At 38.0% G+C, this 17,506-nt stretch overlaps 1 protein-coding gene across 7 annotated transcripts in view; it reads right to left on the reverse strand.

The window, feature by feature from the left end:
* Positions 1-17,506, reverse strand: part of CASK (calcium/calmodulin dependent serine protein kinase) — a 391,985-nt gene that overhangs the window by 182,210 nt on the left and 192,269 nt on the right. For all 7 annotated transcript variants that reach the window (XM_082609734.1, XM_082609732.1, XM_082609729.1 and 4 more), the window contains exons 4-5: positions 5,767-5,844; positions 150-222 (exon numbers count right to left, since the gene is read on the reverse strand). In XM_082609734.1, coding sequence (XP_082465860.1) covers positions 150-222; positions 5,767-5,844 — 151 coding nt within the window. The remainder of the gene's footprint in view (positions 1-149; positions 223-5,766; positions 5,845-17,506) is intronic.

Here is a 17,506-nt window from a genome sequence, read left to right on the forward strand (position 1 = left end):
TAAACCAGTTGAACAAATTTTTATTTGTAAGTAAAATTAACTTTAAGATACTCTTTATAAGAACACTAAAGAAAAATTTCTAATTCTTATCATTGCTATAAGTTAGTTTCTATTCACAAATATTAAAGTTAGTGATAAAAATGACTTACCTTGACATCCCTGTGAATTATGTTGTTATCATGACAATAGCGTAGAGCTTCCAGTATCTGTCTCATGTAATGACTGTAGAAAAACAAAAGAAATCTAAAACTGTAAAAAAAAAAAAACCTTATATTTTTAAAACTTAATGTACAGTGTCCCTAGTTTGTAACTCCCACCTTCATACTCACTGTCCACGGACACTTTTCATTTGAATAGACAAGATTGGTGGAATGTGCAGCTTAGTAATGAAAAAGTTGGCAGATGCATAAGTTTATGAGCTTTATGAAGAATTAATGTGTTTTGTATTTTCTGAGATATCTAAGTCAAAGGAATTTCACACCGTTCATAAGTAAAATAGCTCTGCAAACTAAAAATTCAAGCTTAAAACATGAAAAAAAAAGTGTTCTGACACTCAGTTAATTCTACTTAGTTACACTGGATTGCTATTAAGTGACCAGTGCTCAGAGGTACACCAAGGATTCTGACTAAAGGGGTGGGAACCTTTTATCTGTCAGCAGAGGCTGACTCTCTGTCTTATTTCCATTTAGCTCTAAGGACAAACAAGAAAGAAGAACCCTCTTATGCCTCTACAATTTCTTTTTGCAACATAATCAAGTTTTAGTTGGGGCATCCTTGAACAAAGCAGAGTTCCTTCTGGGCCTAAGTCCTAGGAAGTCAAACTCCTCACAAGGTCAGCAGGGTCCACAGAGGCTCCGCACTGGGTCCAGGTGAAGAACAGAGGAGCAGCGAGCATTTTAAAGAACAGTCCTTAAAAATGGTAACAGGGTCAACTAGCCACAGGGTGTGGCAAGAGCAGTTCATTCAGTATTACTTCAGAACTTACTTCGATTTCCTTCCCTCCATTCTGAAGTTCTTCTGTAATCCCACTGTTTCTTCTTTGAGGGTCTTTTTCATCTTCTCTTCCTCTGAATTTTATTCCCTTCATATCTGTCGTTTTCCCCCTACTATCCCTCTTCCTTTCTCACTTTCCCCTTTTCCTTCCCAACTAGCCATGACACAGAAATGCAATATACTTAACATTAATTATTGCTTAGTATTTATTGCATTTTGTTTTTTTCTATCCAGATATTTTATTCCCCACACTTTAAAATAAAAACTAAATAATTTAATGGTACTTACAAATGACCTTGTGTGTGTGCTTGTGACTCAAGACCAAAAAAAATTTTCTCCACTCCTGCTTTAAAATTAAAAGACATTTCCATTGAGTTCCCTCTTTGGTATGCTACTATCTAGCCAAACTCACATCAATGTCCCTCTAATTAGCATAAGCATTATTTCATGTATTAGAATTGATCAGAAGGTTCTAGTTTAAAAATGAAAGGCAGGGGGCTTCCCTGGTGGCGCAGTGGTTGAGAGTCCGCCTGCCGATGCAGGGGACACGGGTTCGTGCCCCAGTCCGAGAAGATCCCACATGCCCCAGAGCGGCTGGGCCCGTGAGCCATGGCTGCTGGGTCTGCGCGTCTGGAGTCTGTGCTCCGCAACGGGAGAGGCCACAACAGTGAGAGGCCCGCGTACCGGGGAAAAAAAAAAAAAAAAAAAAAAAAAAAAAAAAGAAAGACAGGCAGGGGGAAAAAAAAAACCCAGGCTTTGTTCCTGTACTTATCATTGTCTCCTCACAACTGGGCTCTAAGCAGAAGGAGCCAGGCTCCTGCAGTTGTGATGTTCAATTTTTCTTACTTTGCAAATGTACACATGGTGGGTCATGGTCACATATTCTTTGCCTGGGCCAGTGCAGTTGAAATTAACTTTCTGTTTAAGTTAGGGGTTCTTAACTTGGTGTTATGGCCCTTTCCTGGTTCAAATCATGCTTTGGAGGATCTGTGAACCCCCCGAAATGGCAGAGATAACAAGTGTGAAAAACTCTAATTTCTAAAAACTCTAAAGCATGCTACAAAGGTTAAGTCTATTATTATCAAATTTAGTCAAGATTTAGGAACAGCCTATTTGTGCATCTAGGTGTGAACATTGGAATAGTAGGTAAGTTTAAGTTAGGTAATATGGACCTAGCTTATACCTAACAGCACGACTACTTTGGATACTTAGCACTAGGACAGCCACTTCTATCCTTAGCCTGAAGAAAATTCTAAAAAAAAAATTCTTATCTCAAAGTCTTATTTAAAAAGAAAAAAACCTCAATGAATGAGCATTTTAAAATCCGAATACTCAATTATTTAACCCAAATATACATACATATTAGAATCTCTGTGGGGGCAGGGTAGAATTTTTTTCCCCCAAATATAACATATTTAAACTGATCTTTCTCCACCCTCCCAGTCATGACCCTTGGGAGGCTGTGCATGTGAATAGTGTGCAAGCAGACTACAGAACCAAAATCCACCCATATACATTCTAGAGAGTTGCTGACTAAACTTTAATCAAAAAGCTTCATTTCATGAAGCATCATGGTGGCCTATACTTTCAGAGAAACTCATCAATATCTATGTTTGTCTCCATCCCTAAGGATCAGGAATGATGATAACTCTGTGGAAAGAAAAGAGCTGGCCAGCAATCCTCTCACTTCCTTTGGAAGGAGGTATTTTGGGGGTGGAAGAAAAGAAGGGAGGTGACTCAGCCTACTCTCTTTGGCAACTCTGGGTAAAAAGACTACACTTAAAAAAGCTCTTTGTGGGCTTCCCTGGTGGCGTAGTGGTTGAGAGTCCGCCTGCCGATGCAGGGGATGCGGGTTCGTGCCCCGGCCCGGGAGGATCCCGCATGCCGTGGAGCGGCTGGGCCCGTGAGCCATGGCCGCTGGGCCTGCGCGTCCGGAGCCTGTGCTCCGCAATGGGAGAGGCCACAACAGTGAGAGGCCCACGTAACACACACACACACACAAAAAAAGCTCTTTGCTAGGCTGAAGAAAGCTTATCTCTGGAATTCCCTTAACAGAATGTTCCTGGCTAAGGACTACCTATGATAAACAGGACTCAGGATCTCTGAGGCATGAATGGCTTCCTGGAAGATGTCACGTAAGCTATACAACTCTCCAAGATACACAATGGAGATGTTTCATAATTTAAATGCTCCCCTCTGTGTGTGGAATCTCACAAACCTCACATAGAGACCTCATCTATTCTGGGCCAGAGGTGCATTTCTGATGCAGGAAGGAATGAAGTGAGGAGCTGCCCTTAAAAGGCCCAGATCTCTGTCTGCTTCAGCTGAGCCTTTTGATTGCTTGTATCCTTATAATTGTTTAGTAAAGCCTGGTGCTAGGGAAGAATATCTCTCTGATTTGTGAGAGTTTGATTTGATAATCTGATCCTATATGTTAGCCTGCTCCACAACTCACCACCTCTGAAAGAACAGAGGTAATCACTAATTGGGTTGTAAGGACTGAATGCAGTTTTCTTTCATGTCATGCTTTGCTGCTCCTCTTGACGCTCAGCCAGTTGGAGAAAAACAACATTATCAATATGATTACTTGGTGTCTCAGAGTCTTCTTGCAATTGGTCTCACTAGAATAACTAATGCAAGCTGAATTTTCCAAAAACAAATCACAGAATCAGAGAGAAGGAAGGTAGAAATCATCTGGTTGAACGCTCTAAACCAAAGGAAGGATTTACGTGCCCTCGTTACATGGTCATTGGTACTCTGCAGTAGGGGAAATACATAATCATACGTTCTGAGGCCAGTCCCTTTTGTCATTTTTAGGGTTTTTAATAAATTGTGCCAAACCACTCTCTATGCAGTGTCGCTTACTAATCCCAATACTACTCTTTTCTGGTCCATTCTGGAAAGTTCCTTTCATAAAATCACCATTTTAACAGCAATATAGGTAGATCTTAAAATCAACAGGCTTGATTGATATACAATCATTTGATATATATAAACATCTAACTTTTCTATAAATCTCAAGATTGGGAGAGAACTCAAGTCATTTCACTGTATGACATCACCTCTACAACACTACTATTCTCCCTATCCTATCACCTAGTCCAGTGGCAGAGACAGGCTCAAAGTTAAGGAAAAGTGATAGGGATGAGTAGGGAACAGAGTAAAAGTGGTACTGGTTTAACATCAACTCTGACAGCCTATATGCCAGGTACACCAGTGTTTTTGTGGTTCCAAAAGGAAGAAGTCATCTTCCTCCACCAAGCTTCACTGTTTTATAAAATCAACATCTAGAATTTTTAGTTTTCCCTATTTGATGCTGCTGTTGGAAGATATTAATGTGGGAAAATACAAAACTCAAATTCTTAAAGAAATAAATATGAACAATGATATGCAAAAGTCTGAGAGTTTCATTTAGTAGGAGAAAGTGGTTTACCACTGTGCCATAAGAAAAATCAAGACGGCATTGACTACTTTTGGTATTAAAGAATGCTTTTTAATTCTGAAACACAATACAAAATAAAAATTTTAAACTGTGATAAGAATTCAAAACAAGAGTAAAATGGGATTAAAAAAAAAAAGAAAACCCTAGAATATGCTTTAGTGAACATGGCACAAAAGAAAAAAGGATATTTAGCCTCAGTTCTACCATGCATACATCAAGAGTTAAAAGAAGGAATTAAAGTTAGTATATATAAACTCTCATTTGCTTCTTCTCCCTAGCTCCAGGAGTACAAAACAGCAGCTACCTACAATTGGGTATATTCTTTATCTTGTGTTATAGATTATGGCTGCTCCATCTCCTGAGACTGGGGACCTTGCTCCTCAGTCAGGAGAAGGCAGGGCAAAGAATTTGAAGAAAGTCAAGCCATTCTAAGCTTAAAGTCGCATGAGGTAGTCTCTAAGCTATTTTCAGCCATATCTGTCCATTGTGCCATAATTATAAAAAGAATGATAGGAGGGAGAAAGTTATAATTATTTAATGGTAGAAAGTTTTAATAAATCCTAATGGGTTTGTGGGTTTGAACCCTTCAACATACTATGGTTAGTGACTGAGGAGGGATGCTGTACCCCAGGTATTAAAAAGGCAACTTATTGGAGTGGGTATTTATGATATGATTGTCACCAAAACAGAAAGTTGTACTGCTTCAAATCTACAAGCAAGTGGCCCAGTGCATGGCTCTTGTGATTTTTCATATTAAATCCTTATTTTGAGTCATTAGTTCTTTACAAGAACGCCTACACTTGGAACAATGGTGGCTACTTGATTGGGAGATCAAACACTGGCCTGAAGCAAATATATTCAGCAGAAAAACTTGTGCTTTTATTTCTGTTCCTTTTACTGTTCTATGCTTTTTCTCAGATTAACTGGTCACCTAACAATTTGCTATCACTAAAAGGCAAACTGAAGAACTAATGAGGCACATCTGCTAAAAAGCAAAAATCAAACACACAAACAAACCCAAGTTTAATTCTACACGGTTCCTGAGCTATCAAATTCCTCCTTGTATAAAAGTCATCAGAAATGGAAAAGATAGCAGTAGTGATGTTAAACTGTAAATCCATATAAATAGATCAATTCATTGTTCAATATTTTGCATTTCCAGTCACTGTTTGGTTCCACTAATACACATTAAAAGAGGGATGCTCCTTGTAAGGAAGAGTGGCAGTATGCTAGTCATCAGTTCAAAGAGCAGGCCACTTCATATGATTTCCTTGTCATTTCCTTCTTTTACTTCTACCTTTACTTCTGGGGAGTTCATATAAATTACATACCTGGCCACAGCTTCACTGTATACAAAACCAGCGTCAGCTCGTTTTACGATTTCAAAACACAGATCCGCTCCATCCATACTGTAGAGAAATGTGAAAAAGAATATTAGGAAAGAGAAAATTTCAGGAAGAAAACATTGAAAGTGAATACATTGTAACTAAGTTTTTAGTTGATTTACAGCTAAAGACTATAATAAATTATTTAAATTTCCTTTCTTTTGATGAAAAATAGGCATAAATTATAAAGGACATTATAACCATCTTAACATTGAAAATCTACAGGGGAAAAAAACAGGAAGAACAAGCAAATGGTAGCATCAAATAACACAAAGTGTGGGAAATTGCCTATAAATTTTCTTTAGGTTATCACAACAAAAAGTCTCAGAAAAGGGCAATGTTGGGGGTTGTGGCATAGTTTTGAATCAAATTCCGAAATTGTATCTAGTCATACCATGTAATATTTTAAGAATACAACAACGATTCTAAAACATTTAGCTATAGTTATCACCACTAAAAGGGAATTCAAGCTATATACTGTGAAAGGAAAAAAATAATTAGCTAATCCATAATTTATTTTTGTTTATACTTCCATTACCAAAGTTAAGTGCTACAAACATACTCTAACACACTGATGTGCTGGTGACGCAGGGTTACTATCTTGCCTCCAAACTTAAAATGGTTCTCTATTTCTCACCAGATCAGTAAGGCTTCTTGTTGTCTCAGCCATACCTTGCTTCTTCTACCTACCCTGTCTAATGACTTTTCAAGAATAACTCACTCTCTACGCAGATTAGTCTTACACTACTCTCTGGATATACCATTTTTTTTCTTTTTCTGCATATACTGTTTCTCACATTCAAAACCTACCTTAATTCAAGCTTCCATTCCAATCTCACCTTCCCCAGGAAGGCCTCTCAACGATTATCAGCCACATTAAGGCCTTCTTTTGCTTAAATTCTATAACAACTCTATATAGCCCATATTATAACATTTAGCACTTAAATAGAAACATATTTATGTGTATACATGAAACTTTTGCCAGACCATTACATATATTAATGAATAGTTAGCTAACATTTTCATAATGCTTTAAGTCTTATAAAGTGTTTTCAAATCCAGTATCTCATTCATTCATTTACTTAGTAGCTCAGGAACCAAAATACCTGTTGCAGGTTTTATACTGAGGAAATAGACTTCCAGAAGGAAAAGCAAAGGAACTATTCATTACTATTACCTATAATTAATAACTAATCCATTAATAATAATTAATAAACATTACTAACTAATATTACTATTCATCAAGTATCATGGAAAGCATTCCTTGTTATATCTCCCTTCATTCTTACCATCATCCCATGAGGTCAGCATCCTTCCTGTTCTCAAACAAGTTGTCTAAGTGAGTAGACAAGTATGTTACAGGGACAGAATTCAAATCCCTATCTATATTTAATGTTCTTTCCATTATCTACAGCTACACCTACTAGGTGTGCAAGGAACAAATGTACACATTCAAGCTCAACAGTTCAAAAATAGGGTGAAGTCCTAAAGAACAAGTATATTTTATATTTTCAACATACTCCCACCCAAAACCTGGCAGAATACTATGCACACAGTAAATATTTAATGAATAGTTTATTAAAATCTTGGTGTGGTTTTATGTAAATGAAAATACTTTCACATTTATACAAGGCTTTACAAATTTTACCTAGTTTTCATTTCACAGCCAACGAACATTTTCCAACATCAAATAGGATTCTTCTCCAAAATAATTTTTATGATGGCTCAGTCTACTCTGAAGTATGGCAGTGCCCATTTTGCACAATCAGAAATAAAGCCCGGATGAACACGATCATGAATCTTTGTGAACAACCCTGATCATCTGCTGTAGTATAAGTCCTACAAGCAGAGTTGCTAGGTCAAGGGGCACAGACAATAATACTTTTGATACATACACTACTGGAAAAATTTTAACAATTTATACTGCCACTACTGGGTGTGAAAGTGTTCTTTCCTCTACCTTGTCTCTACTAGGATGACTATTCTTTTTAATCTTTGCCAATCAGATAAGAGGAAAAAAAGTCACTCACGATTGCTTTCATTTACATTTCCTTGCCTACTAAAGAGGCTGAATATTTCTCATTTCTTTGTGTTGTGGGGAGAAAAAAAGCACTATTTTTAAAGCTGGCTGCAGTTTAAGCTGGTTGGTTGATCTGTGAAGACTAAAAACACATAGTGAGGGAATTACAGTTTTGTTTAGGCATTTTCCTTTTTAATTGCGAAATGTGAGGATAAGCACTATTCAACTTAGAAGAGAGAAGAGTTAGGCAAAGGAGAGAGCTAAATTGATTGCATCATAAAGCAATAAGAATCCTTAGAGCTAGAGGAAGGCTTTTTTGGAGGGATCTGGGAGGGGGAAAAAAACCTTAAGGGTAGGAAGGTACTAAGGTGGTGAGAGGCCAACACTTAAGGAGGGAACCAGTCAGTGGGAAATAACTGGAAATTGCTTACTGCCCTGTTCTACAATCACCAGCATGAATCGACTCATTTTTCGTGGACATATCTGAAACACTAGTACTTGAAATGACAATTTCTACATTTACATATAAACACACCAAGGTATTTTTAGGTTTCTACTCTTTTCCACTATTTTTGTATCTAGTCCCATACCATTTTTAATTCTGCAATAGTATATTTTAATATTTGGCAAAATAAGTCTCATTTCATTATTATTCTTTGTAAACATTTTCTTATGAGTTTTTTCTCCCAGCTGAACTTTAAAATCAGTTTCTCAAACGTGAAAAAATTTTTATATTTTGGCTGAAATAATATATTTATAGATTAATCAGTAGAAATTAACATTTTCCTAATATTCTTATCCTTGCACATGATATGCCTCCCCATTTCCTTTCATGTCTCTAAGTTATAGTTTTAAGATTTTCTTCACATTAGTTCCAAATATTGATTATTGGGTTCCCCACCCCCCCAAGGCATTTTATATTTTTAGTTGCTATTATAAATGGGATATTTTGGCTATTATACATTTTTTAATACAATGGTTCATAACCAGGGGTACAAAAAAAAAAAAACCTACGGAACTTCTAAAACATGCCGGCATGCTCTATGAGGGTTTAGTCTGAAAGTAAGTCATTACTGTGAAAATAATTTTCTATTATTAAAGCTAGTTGATTAGTTAATTGCAACATTAATTGATATTAAAGTAAAAGAGGCAATCCATTAATTTTAAATTTTATGAGATACAGAAATAACTAAAAATACTGCTATTCATGCAAATTTTATTCATCACAGAAACTTAAAATATACATATTCATAATGCATACAATCCTAATATAATAACCTTGAACAAAAAGTTCAATGCCTTAATTCTTTGATAAACTTTATCTGATAATATGATTTTAAAAACAATTATGGGACTTCCCTGGTGGCACAGTGGTTAAGAATCTGCCTGACAATGCAGGGGACAGGGGTTCAAGCCCTGGTCCGGGAAGATCCCACATGCCGTGGAGCAACTAAGCCTGTGCGCCACAGCTACTGAGCCTGCGTGCCACAACTACTGAAGCCTGCATGCCTAGAGCCCATGCTCCACAGCAAGAGAAGCCACCGCAATGAGAAGACTGCGCACCACAACGAAGAGCAGCCCTCACTCGCTGCAACTAGAGAAAGCCTGCACACAGCAATGAAGACTCAACACAGCCAAAATAAATAATGAATAAATAAATAAACTTTTAAAAAACCAATTATAAGGCTTTTTCTATTGTTTTTCGCTTTGGCTTCCCATCTTAGTGTGTTTCTGGAGCTGCCAAGAAGCTTCAAGAAGCATGTTCTGAATTTCCCCAGTTGGTTCCATTCTGAGGGAGTAAATGAGACAGAGAAGAAACCCTGCTAAGGAAGAGTATGGGGAATGCTTCTGTACTATACACAGAGAAAGACTATGGGAGGTTTACTCTGAATTGTGAAAACTGATGGGATTATGAATGATCTTAACCCACCCCTTCATCTATCTGAATTTTTAAAATTTTGTAATAAACATGCATTACTTATAAAATTTTTAAAAACTGTCCATACACAAATGCTCCAAACAAACAAAACACATCACAGGTCTAGAGGCACAAGGTATGGCTGGCTATATGTTGAAGGGAATCAGAATATGCCACTCAAAATATGTCACTTTAGCACAGGATTATTTTGAACTGAAGGCAATCGAAAATCAGCAGATACAGGAAGAATGCTGTACTCTCCTCCATTCTGCCTAAAAACAGGGCATAAATTTCCCTTTGCAAAGGTGACAGAAATTTCCTTTTGTAAAGGTGTTCCCCTCTCATGTACCAGGAAGAAGCAAACTACTCTTAACTGTGTAATAAACCTTACTAAATAACTCTTATTTACCATATATTTTCTGATCACCTTCCCACAATTTACCCCCAACCCCAGACACCCAAACTCCCCCCTTCCCTTGTCTAGTCTCTTTACTTTCACTGTTAAAATGGTATATAAGCCTCTGGGTCTCTGTAGCTTTCACTTTTTTCTGTGAACATGTCCCCCACCTCCCATGTGCGAATGAAAATCTTTTCTCCTGCTTATCTGTCATTTGCCAGTTTAATTTGCAGGCCTCAGTCATATAACCAAAAAGCATAGAGGAAAGGTTTTTTTCCCTCCTCTACAATATATTCTGCAAAAGCAAAGAAAGACGAGGCTTGTAGGAGACTTGTAACTGACTGTATGAAGAAGTGCTTCTCAAATTAACTGTGGTGAAGGACTAGCTTCCCCCCCCCCTCAGGTATATTAAGAACTAATACTTTTTACAAAATACAAAATCATGTGCTACAATTTCACAGCAATGTCAAATTACTCTAACAGTTTCTAGACATTTAGTCTCAATTTCTGTTCTTATCTCATTATAGAGGGGTAAATGGCTGGTAGATTGGAATGTGTCTACAAACTATTCTTTGAGAAACACTGTAAAGGACAGATCAAATCTGGATTTCTCTGACCAGCATTTCCCCTGAAGGTGACAGAAACAACTACAAAGACTGGATGAAATAAAAAAAATTTTTTTAAGCATTAAAGAATCACCAGCATAAAGAGTGAAAAACTACCTAGTGAGAACCGAGAAAGGATTAGAACTCAAAGAGGTGAGCAAGAGCTGCTTGTGCCCTGGGGATAGGGAGGGGCTCTGGAAAGAAGGCAGCTGCGGAGGCAGGAGGCTTCACTTTTGGGGAGCTCCAGAGAAGTGGAAGGGGGCAGTCAGATGGAGATTTACAGGGTCCAACTTCTTTTGCAGCAGGGTGATCCAAGAGGAGAGACAGAGCTATTCTTTTGGCACACCTCAGAAGAGCCCACCAAAGGCTAAGGCTCTGATAAAATACCTTATACCCCAGGCTGGAATCATAAAGAGCTGTGTTTTGAAAACTGGGGTATAGAATATATTCTGGTATGTCTTACTGGTATCACAGGAAAACCCTAATGCTTACCATGGAGATAAAAGCTGAATTTAAAAACTTCAGTAAGAAACAAGAAATCATCAAAAGTGACACTACAGATTTGAAAAAGTAGCAAGAAGAAATTTCAGAATGGAAAAACATAAAATCAAAATTAAGAATTTGAGCAGATTAGATAGTCGAAGAGAAAATTAGTGAACCAGAAGATAATCAGATTGAAGCAAGGAGAGATAAAACATGGAAAATATAAAAGTGAGGATAAGAAACATAAAAGATTACAGTGAGAAAGCCACCATGTATTTTATTGAAGTTTAATTTAAAAAGTGAAAAGAAAATGAAGCAGAAGCAATACTGAAAATATAACGGCTGATAATTACCCAGAAATGATTAAAGACAGCAATCCACTGATTTGAAAAGCTCACTAAACATCAAGCAAGATATCTATAGTTAGATACATATCAGTGAAAACTGCAGGAAACCAAAGGAAAATAGAAAATCTCACAAACAGTGAAAACAATGGACTCTTAGACTGATAGCCGATTTTTAGTAGCAACAATGGAAGCCAGAATACAGTGGAAAGGTATCTTAAATCAAAATAACTGCCAATCTAAACTTCTCTTCTGCTGGAGGAACCAAGATGGCGGAGTAGAAGGATGTGCTCTCACTCCCTCTTGTGAGCACACAAGAATCACAACTAGCGCTGGACAATCATTGACAGGAAGACACTGGAACTCACCAAAAAAGATACCCCACATCCAAAGACAAAGGAGAAGCCACAATGAGATGGTAGAAGGGGTGCAATCACAGTAAAATCAAATCCCATAACTGCTGGGTGGGTGACTCACAGACTGGAGAACACTTAGACCACAGAAGTTCACCCACTGGAGTGAACGTTCTCAGCCCCACGTCAGGCTTCCCAACCTGGGGGTCCAGCAACGGGAGGAGGAATTCCTAGAGAATCAGACTTTGAAGCCTAGTGGGATGTGATTGCAGGATTCCGACAGGACTCGGGGAAACAGAGACTCCACTCTTGCAGTGTACACACAAAGTAGTGTGCACATCGGGATCCAGGGGAAGGAGCAGTGACACCATGGGAGACTGAACCAGACCTACCTGCTAGTGTTGGAGGGTCTCCTGCAGAGGTGAGGGGTGGCTGTGGCTCACCTTGGGGACAAGGACACTGGAAGCAGATGTTCTGGGAAGTACTCCTTGGCATGAGCCCTCCCAGAGTCTGTCATTAGCCCCACCAAAGAGCCCAGGTAGGCTCCAGTGTTGGGTTGCCTCAGGCCAAACAACCAACAGGGAGGGAACCCAGCCCCACCCATCAGCAGTCAAGGGGATTAAAGTTTTACTGAGCTCTTCCCACCAGAGCAACAGTCAGCTCTACCCACCACCAGTCCCTCCCATCAGAAAACTTACACAAGCCTCTCAGATAGCCTCATCCACCAGAAGCAAGAAGAACTACAATCCTGCAGCCTGTGGAACAAAAACCACATTCACAGAAAGATAGACAAGATGAAAAGGCAAAGGGCTATGTACCAGATGAAGGAACAAGATAAAACCTCAGAAAAACAACTAAATGAAGTGGAGATAGGCAACCTTCCAGAAAAAGAATTCAGAATAATGATAGTGAAGATGACCCAGGACCTCAGAAAAACAATGGAGGCAAAGATCGAGAAGATCCAAGAAATGTTTAACAAAGACCTAGAAGAATTAAAGAACAAACAAACAGAGAAGAACAATAAAATAACTGAAATGAAAACTACACTACAAAGAATCAATAGCAGAATAACTGAGGCATAAGAACGGATAAGTGACCTGGAAGACAGAATGGTGGAATTCACTGCTGCGGAACAGAATAAAGAAAAAAGAATGAAAAGAAATGAAGACACCTAAGAAACCTCTGGGACAACATTAAACGCAACAACATTTGCATTATAGGGGTCCCAGAAGGAGAAGAGAGAGAGAAAGGACCAGAGAAAATATTTGAAGAGATTATAGTAGAAAACTTCCCTAACATGGGAAAGGAAATAGCCACCCAAGTCCAGGAAGGGCGGCGAGTCCCATACAGGATAAAGCTAAGGAGAAACACGCCAAGACACAGAGTAATCAAATTGGCAAAAATTAAAGACAAAGAAAAATTACTGAAAGCAGCAAGGGAAAAACGACAAATAACATACAAGGGAACTCCCATAATGTTAACAGCTGATTTCTCAGCAGAAACTCTACAAGCCAGAAGGGAGTGGCATGATATACTTAAAGTGACGAAAGGGAAGAACCTACAACCAAAATTACTCTACCCAGCAAGGATCTCATTCAGATTCGATGGAGAAATCAAAAGCTTTACAGACAAGCAAAAGCTAAGAGAATTCAGCACCACCAAACCAGCTCTACAACAAATGCTAAAGGAACTTCTCTAAGTGGGAAACACAAGAGAAGAAAAGGACCTACAAAAACAAACCCAAAATAATTAAAAAAATGGCCACAGGAACATACATATCAATAATTACCTTAAACCTGAATGGATTAAATGCTCCAACCAAAAGACACAGGCTTGCTGAATGGATACAAAAATAAGACCCAACTATATGCCATCTATGAGATACCCACTTCAGACCTAGGGACACATACAAACTGAAAGTGAGGGGATGGAAAAAGATATTCCATGCAAATGAAAGTCAAAAGAAAGCTGGAGTAGCAATACTCATATAAGATAAAATAGACTTTAAAATAAAGAATGTTACAAGAGACAAGGAAGGACACTACATAATGATCAAGGGATCAATCCAATAAGAAAATATAACAATTATAAATATATATGCACCCAACATAGGAGCACCTCAATACATAAGGCAACTGCTAAGAGCTGTAAAAGAGGAAATAGTAACACAATAATAGTGGGGGACTTTAACACCTCACGTACACCAATGGACAGATCATCCAAACAGAAAATTAATAAGGAAACACAAGCTTTAAATTACACAATAGACCAGATTGATTTAATTGATATTTATAGGACATTCCATCAAAAAACAGAATACACTTTCCTCTCAAGTGCGCATGGAACATTCTCCAGGACAGATCACATCTTGGGTCACAAATCAAGCCTCAGTAAATTTAAGAAAAGAGAAATCATATCAAGCATCTTTTTTTTTTTTGTGTGGTATGCAGGCCTCTCACTGTTGTGGCCTCTCCCGTTGTGGAGCACAGGCTCCAGACGCGCAGGCTCAGTGGCCATGGCTCACGGGCCTAGCCGCTCCGCGGCATGTGGGATCTTCCTGGAATGGGACACGAACCCGTGTCCCCTGCATTGGCAGGCAGACTCTCAACCGCTGCGCCACCAGGGAAGCCCCTATCAAGCATCTTTTCTGATCACAACGCTATGAGAATAGAAATGAATTAGAGGGAAAAAAACGTAAAAAACAGAAACAAATGGAGGCTAAACAATATATTACTAAATAACCATGAGATCACTGAAGAAATCAAAGAGGAAATCAAAAAATACCTAGAGACAAATGACAATGAAAACACGACAATCCAAAACCTATGGGATGCAGCAAAAGCAGTTCTAAGAGGGAAGTTTATAGCTATACAAGCCTATCTCAAGAAACAAGAAAAATCTCAAATAAACAATCTAACCTTACCCCTAAAGGAACTAGAGAAAGAAGAACAAACAAAACCCAAAGTGAGTAGAAGGAAAGAAATCATAACGATCAGAGCAAAAATAAATGAAATAGAAACAAAGAAAAGAGCAAAGATCAATAAAACAAAAAGCTGCTTCTTTGAGAAGATAAACAAAATGGATAAACCATTAGCCAGACACATCAAGAAAAAGAGTGAGAGGACTCAAATCAATAAAATTAGAAATGAAAAAGGAGAAGTTACAACAGACACCACAGAAATACAAAGCATCTTAAGCGACTACTACAAGCAACTCTATGCCAATAAAATGCACAACCTGGAAGAAATGGACAAAGTCTTAGAAAGGTATAACCTTCCAAGACTGAACCAGGAAGAAATAGAAACCATGAACAGACCAATCACAAGTAATGAAATTGAAACTGTGATTTAAAATCTTCCAACAAACAAAAGCCCAGGACCAGATGGCTTCACAGGCGAATTCTATCAAACATTTAGAGAAGAGCTAACACCTATCCTTCTCAAACTCTTCCAAAAAACTGCAGAGGAAGGAACACTCCCAAACTCATTCTATGAGGCCACCATCACCCTGATACCCAAACCAGACAAATATGTCACAAAAAAGAAAACTACAAGCCAGTATCTCTGATGGAGATAGATGCAAAAATCCTCAACAAAATACTAGCAAACAAAATCAAACAACACATTAAAAGGATCATACACCATGATCAAGTGGGATTTATCCCAGGGATGCAAGGATTCTTCAAAATATTCAAATCAATCAATGTGATACACCATGTTAACAAACTGAAGAATAAAAACCAAATGATCATCTCAATAGATGCAGAAAAAGCTTTTGACAAAATTCAACACCCATTTATGATAAAAACTCTCTGGAAAGTGGGCATAGAGGGAATCTGCCTCAACATAATAAAGGCCATATACAACAAACCCACAGCAAACATCATTCTCAATGGTGAAAAACTGAAAGCATTTCCTCTAAGATCAGGAACAAGACAAGGATGTCCACTCTCACCACTATCATTCAACATAGTTTTGGAAGTCCTAGCCATGGAAATCAGAGAAGAAACAGAAATAAAAGGAATAGAAATTGGAAAAGAAGAAGTAAAACTGTCACTGCTTGCAGAGGACATGATACTACACATAGAGAATCCTAAAAATGCCACCAGAAAACTACTAGAGTTAATCAATGAATCTGGTAAAGTTACAGGATAAAAAATTAATGCACAGAAATCTCTTGCATTCCTATACACTAATGATGAAAAATCTGAAAGAGAAATTAAGGAAACACTCCCATTTACCACTGCAACAAAAAGAATAAACCTACCTAGGGAGACAAAAGACCTGTATGCAGAAAACTATAAGACATGGATGAAAGAAATTAAAGATGATACCAACAGATGGAGAGATACACCATGTTTTTGGATTGGAAGAATCAATATTGTGAAAATAAGTATACTACCCAAAGAAATCTACAGATTCAATGCAATCCCTATCAAATTACCAATGGCATTTTTTTACGGAACTAGAACAAAAAATCTTAAAAGACCAAAAGACCCCGAATAGCCAAAGCAGTCTGGAGGGAAAAAAATGGAGCAGGAGGAATTGGACTCCTTGACTTCAGACTATACTACAAAGCTACAGTAATCAAGACAATATGGTACTGGCACAAAAACAGAAACATAGATCAATGGAACAAGATAGAAAGCCCAGAGATAAACCCACGCACCTATGGTCAACTAATCTATGACAAAGGAGGCAAAGATATACAATGGAGAAAAGACAGCCTCTTCAATAAATGGTGCTGGGAAAACTGGACAGCTACATGTAAAAGAATGAAATTAGAACACTCCCTAACACCATACACAAAAATAAACTCAAAATGGATTAAAGACCTAAATGTAAGACTGGACACTATAAAACTCTTAGAGGAAAACACAGGAAGAACACTCTTTGACATAAATCACAGCAAGATCCTTTTTGATCCACCTCCTAGAGTAATGCAAATAAAAACAAAAATAAACAAATGGGACCTAATGAAACTTCACAGCTTTTGCACAGCAAAGGAAACCATAAACAAGACGAAAAGACAACCCTCAGAATGGGAGAAAATATTTGCAAATGAATCAAAGGACAAAGGCTTAATCTTCAAAATATATAAACAGCTCATGCAGCTCAATATTAAAGAAACAAACAACCCAATCAAAAAATGGGCAGAAGACTTAAATAAATATTTCTCCAAAGCAGACATACAGATGGCCAAAAAGCACATGAAAAGCTGCTCAACGTCACTAATTATTAGAGGAATGTAAATCAAAACTACAATGAGGTATCACCTCACACCAGTTAGAATGGGCATCATCAGAAAATCTACAAACAACAAATGCTGGAGAGGGTGTGGAGAAAAGGGAACCCTCTTGCACTGTTGGTGGGAATGCAAATTGATACAGCCACTATGGAGAACAGTATGGAGGTTCCTTAAAAAACTAAAGATAGAATTACCATATGATCCAGCAATCCCACTACTGGGCATATACCCAGAGAAAACCATAATTGAAAGACACATGCACCCCAATGTTCACTGCAGCACTATTTACAATAGCCAGGTCATGGAAGCAACCTAAATG

The sequence above is a fragment of the Mesoplodon mirus genome (genome assembly GCF_964341445.2).
Source record: "Mesoplodon mirus genome assembly, chromosome: X".
NCBI lineage: Eukaryota > Metazoa > Chordata > Mammalia > Artiodactyla > Ziphiidae > Mesoplodon > Mesoplodon mirus.